This window comes from Ornithodoros turicata, chromosome 3 (genome assembly GCF_037126465.1).
Source record: "Ornithodoros turicata isolate Travis chromosome 3, ASM3712646v1, whole genome shotgun sequence".
Taxonomy (NCBI): Eukaryota; Metazoa; Arthropoda; class Arachnida; order Ixodida; family Argasidae; genus Ornithodoros; species Ornithodoros turicata.
Window position 1 is genome coordinate 73704831 of NC_088203.1, and position 5110 is coordinate 73709940.

At 48.6% G+C, this 5110-nt stretch overlaps 1 protein-coding gene across 1 annotated transcript; it reads left to right on the forward strand.

Moving 5' to 3' along the window:
• The first annotated feature begins 735 nt into the window (after positions 1–735).
• Positions 736–3666, forward strand: LOC135387333 (piggyBac transposable element-derived protein 4-like). The gene is made up of 2 exons (XM_064616571.1): positions 736–884; positions 1753–3666. The coding sequence occupies exon 2, from the start codon at positions 1773–1775 to the stop codon at positions 3618–3620; it is 1848 nt and encodes a 615-aa protein (XP_064472641.1). The 5' UTR covers positions 736–884; positions 1753–1772; the 3' UTR covers positions 3621–3666.
• Positions 3667–5110: the final 1444 nt, after the last annotated feature.

The window sequence follows — 5110 nt, forward strand, 5'->3', positions numbered from 1 at the left end:
TGTTCCTAGATAACCTTGATACACGCCAGCATTTCTTATTAGTATCGTCATGTTAACGTGTTCAGTGCTCTCATGTTTAAAACAAGGCAATGAAAGTTTTGAGATTAGCAAGCTTGCAGACCTTCGTAATGTTCTTGCGAATGGTATTAGTACAAGATGCTTCACAGCATACCAAGTGTTCCATGAAATACCCTGTGGCATGACATACTCCATTCATAAGGCCCCTGGTTTTCTGCTGTAGCAAATCTTAGATTCTGCGTCGCTCCAATTTTGCAAAACAATTTTGCAAGCGCAAAATCATCACTATTTTTGCTGGATCAGTGCATTCAAAGTGCGCCTGTAAAGTTTGCATCCCGCAATGCACACTGCATTAGGTGAAGCCTGCTTTACAGGCGGAACTACTGCGGAAATATTCAAAAATTCAAGTAATACTCGAATATTGCGATTTGATTTCGAATCGGCAGAGCAGTGGGCTTCGGCAGCTCCTGCCTGAGAGGCCACAAAGTGCAAATTAACCGAAGGCGTGGTTCGAATTAAGCGGCTTCCAACCCTTACATGCACGGTGGGGTATATGCTTCCCACTTGAAACTTCTGCAAAGAAAACACACTGGGTAGCATTTTCCCACATGTAACTCGTGCTGCCATCTCGGAGAGGGACTTCCAAACACATGTAATTTCATTTCTAGCTGCTCAGGCAACACTGGTTCGTCTACTACGCATGTTTATGCGGTTGAGTGACCAGTGGACGCCATTCTTCGTTCTCTTCGTGTTTGCGAACAAGCGATATTTTTAGATGTCGCGCTGCCTTTTTAGCCTCGGTTGAGTCGTGTATGGTTTTGTGGAGCAGTTTGTTACTTCCTGCGGCGTATTTGGCTGACGCCGCGGTGCGAGAGAAAGTATCAGGCTGCTGTGGCGATATACTTCCCACTAGAGCACTGCACGGGCCCGGGCCCCCGACCCGGCCCGGGCCCGGCCCGCGGGCCGGGCCGAGCCCGTGCCGACAAAATACGCCAGCACCGCGGGCCGGGCCGGGCCCGGGCCGACAAATCTGTTCCCGAGAGTCAGGCCCGGCCGGGCCACGCAGCTAATTCCACACATTGGAGACGCATTAGTTCATATCATCATGCGCTTGCGTCATTCCTGTGCATATTTTGCAAAGACAAGCAAAGGGTACTGCATTATGCATATGATTCGACCCTCTAGAACATTCTCCAAGCCACTTTACATTGCTCCTCACTCCTCACATATTTCACAATCACTTTGGCAAAGCTTGGTGAGAGGGATAGGGACTGGGAGAAGCAGTTTGTCGACAGCATGCTCCGCAAAATCTTGACAGTGTAACGATAACGCCCCGTGCGTTCTAGATTTAATTTGGTCTCGTTCGGTTACGGTGTTAAACCGCCATCACTTGTATGTTTGTCTTCTCTCCTTATAAATTTACTTATAAATTTGTTTGATAATCGCCAGAAACGCGTACGTCGCGGCTGGAAATACTAGGCCGGGATCTACTCGCCGGGTCACCGGGCCGGGCCGGGCTCTATTTGCTTAGACGCCGGGCCGGGCCGGGCTCTAGTCACTGGGTCACCGGGCCGGGCCGGGCCGCACAAAAATATGAAGGTCCGGGCCCGGGTCGGGCCGGGCCATTTTTCGATGCGCCCGGGCCGGGTCGGGCCCGGAAAAGTCGGCCCGTGCAGTGCTCTACTTCCCACTGTGCCGTCCACGACTAACAAGCTTCGTTCTCTTTTTCTTCAGCTCGCTGCCTCCTGTGTGCAATGGCAGGAAGTCATTCAAGACCGTTGAGGACAAGATCGACTTTGTCGCAGGAAGAGGCCCTGGAACTCCTTTTTTCGCTGCCTGATGTCAGCGATTCCGACCAGGATGCCGATTCCGACGACGACCCAGATTGGACGGACGGGAAGAACAACAACGCTTCTGTGTCCGCGGTCTCACTTGTGGACAACTGTGATTCATCTTCTTCAGATGAAGATAGACCACCTGCAAAACGTGGCCCGCGTCAGGTGCATCATTCAACGTCGAAGAAACGACAAGTGCCGAACCGCTCCGATGACGAAAGCGATTGCGACGAGCCTGTGTCGGGTTGGGTTCAATCAGTCACATCCCAGGTATGGAACCATGCATTTGCGGATGTAGCGAGACCAACGGAAGATTACGACCCTGAAACGGAGGTCATTGACTTTTTCTCAAGATATTTTTCGGATGCTGTGTTCGAGCATATGGTCGAACAGACGAACCTTTACGCTTCACAAACAAAGGTTACGGACTGGACGGCAACTACAGAAGAAGAGCTGAGGGCATTCCTTGGAGTGTTGATCAAGATGGCCCTTATTCCACGAACCAGTTATCGTCTTTATTGGTCATCTGACCCAGAACTGGGTGTACCATCTGTGAGCGCCGTGATGACACTGAGAAGATTTCAGAAGTTACTCCAAGCGTTTCACCTGAACGACAACACAAAGAACTTGCCACGAACTGACCCAAATCATGACAAGCTCTACAGGATTCGTCCGCTTATCGATGAGCTGGGTGCTGCGTTCCTACGAGAGCTGTCTCCTTCCTCGTTTCAATCTGTTGACGAATGTATGGTGCTTTTCAAAGGACGCTCGAGTCTCAAGCAGTACATGCCTATGAAGCCGACGAAAAGAGGCTACAAAGTGTGGGCCCGTGCTGACGCCTCATGTGGTTACCTGTGCCAGTTCGAGGTGTACTGTGGGAAGGCACAACCTGCGAGTGATGCTGTGACAGACGGCCTGGGCCCTCGAGTGGTGAAGGACTTGTCAGCGACACTCAAGCACCAAAATAAGCTCGTAGTTTTTGACAACTTTTTCACGACGGCGAAGCTCATGGATGACCTGTATGAAGATGGAATCATTGCATGCGGGACGGTACGCACTAACCGCAAAGGGTTACCTGCAGAACTGAAGGCCAAGAATAAACTGGAAAAAAGGGAACACATCTGGTTTGTGAAAGGAAACTGCGCAGCGATTCAGTGGCGTGACACAAAGCATGTGAACATGCTAACCACCTCGAAGGACCCACGTCAAACAACCTCCGTCAACAGAACTCAGAAGGATGGCACAAAAGCGACAATATCCTGTCCCGAGGCGGTTGTTGAGTACACGAAGTACATGAGGGGCGTCGACATGTTCGACCAGCTGCGGGAGCAGTACTCTGTGAGCAGAAGGGCAATGAAGTGGTGGCACCGCCTTTTCTACTTTTTGCTCGATAGCGCACTGGTAGATGCATACATATTGCACAAGCTTTCAAGGAAAGAGGTTGGCGTTGAGCCCTACACCCATTTTCAGTTCCTGCTGAAGCTTTCGAGGGAGCTAGTGGGTTCATTCACGAGCAGGAAGAAGAAGGGGCCCGCTTCAACTGCCTATCTTCACAAGCGGAGGAGGACCAGCTTGAACACACTTGGAGTGCCAGACGAAGTGAGGTTCACTGATGTCGGCAGGCACATGCCTGAAGCGCTCAATACATTTCGCAGATGCCGCTTCTGTTCAACTAAGGCACATGACAAGCGATCGAAGATTGGGTGCACGACGTGCAAAGTTCCCTTGTGTGCAGCGCCTTGCTTTGCGTTGTTCCATGCCAAGTGAACTCATTTTTCTGTGATGTCATCAAATAAAGTGTTTCATTGTCCAATATCGTTGTGTTTCATTGTCCAATATCGTTCATTCATGGGGTGGGAAAATACTTCCCATGAAGGCTCCGATATTTCTTAGCTTGAAAGGCGTGGTGGGAAATATTTTCCCACTACGTCAAATTGGCCCAATACCTTCAAGGAAGGCGTTAAACGTTACTTTGATGTTTTGCGGGTGTGCTATAGAATCAGATAAAGGTACATTTCCCAAAAAACTTTTACCGGTTAAGTACCGTGCATTTAAGGGTAAGACATACTAGGCCAAACAAAAATTTTGATTTTGTTGGGTTAGCCGGAAATTACGAATTAACCGATTTGAAATTAACGCGAGTCTACTGTACTCTGAGCACAGTTCAAAGGTTGTCATGAAGACATGTCAGCTGCCTTACATGCTCAGGGAAAATATTCGAAAATTGCGAATAGCAAATTTCCTTTACGAATATCAACCGAATATAGCGTATTACTCAATTCGTACGCAGATTCGAATACTCGCACACCCCTACTCTGGAGCCTTTTTTTTTTTTCCTAATGTATGTCTACTTGAGGAAGAGTCAAATTATCAGGTGCTTGGAATTGACAGGAGCCTGACTTGCAGGTAGTTAACTTTTGCTCTAGTGGAAGGAAGCAGCTTTGTCCGGGTATGCCACATAAAGACGAGCATTCGGTGGTACAGTGAACCTCGTTTATAACGAACTCGACGGTCAGGCTACAGCTGTTCATTATATTCGATAGTTTGTTATAAATGAAGTCTCCTTACATTGAGCTAAATATTGACGGTCGCTTGCGATGGGTTCGTTATAACAGGAAACTCGTTATAAGTGGGGCTGTTATAACCAGGGTGTCGAACCGAACCCGAACCGAAAACCGTACCCGAACCGTTATTTTTGCCGGAACCGAACCCGAACCGAAATTTTCATGACACTGTTGAACCGGAGCAGAACCGTAAAAAATAATAGCGGTAACCGGTTCGCAACAAAACGGTTCGGACATAAAAGAAGTCAGCATAAGAGTTCCTCTCTATCCCCGAACGAAGACACATTGGTATCATCATCACGCACCTATATCATAAATTTCAGAAATGTTCACCTAGCAGTCAGACGACGACGTATAGTAAGTATACTTTCAGCGTCTTTTTAACATGTTGAAGCGCAGTTGTCCTTGTGAGTGCCGCGGCTAGCGCCCCACGCATGCGGTGCGGCGTCTACTCTTCAGAGACCAGGTGCCACGCGGACGAATGAAACACGAATGGAGTAGGCCAGTTATATAGCTCTACAGGACGAATATATGATCAAATAAGCGCCCAAGATTTCCCTTTACACGTGAGCAGCACAAATTAAACAAGTCAGAAACATGAGAAGTGGAGAAGGAGCGTACGCAGAACGGTGCCTGTTTGATTGGTCGTGCTTTGAAAAGTAAATGTGGTTCTGCTTATTGGTAGCGCAGTTG

What these genes read in the sequence shown, in the direction of transcription:
- LOC135387333 (XM_064616571.1), top strand. Translation starts at nt 1,773, where the DNA reads ATGGCAGGAAGTCATTCAAGACCGTTGAGGACAAGATCGACTTTGTCG.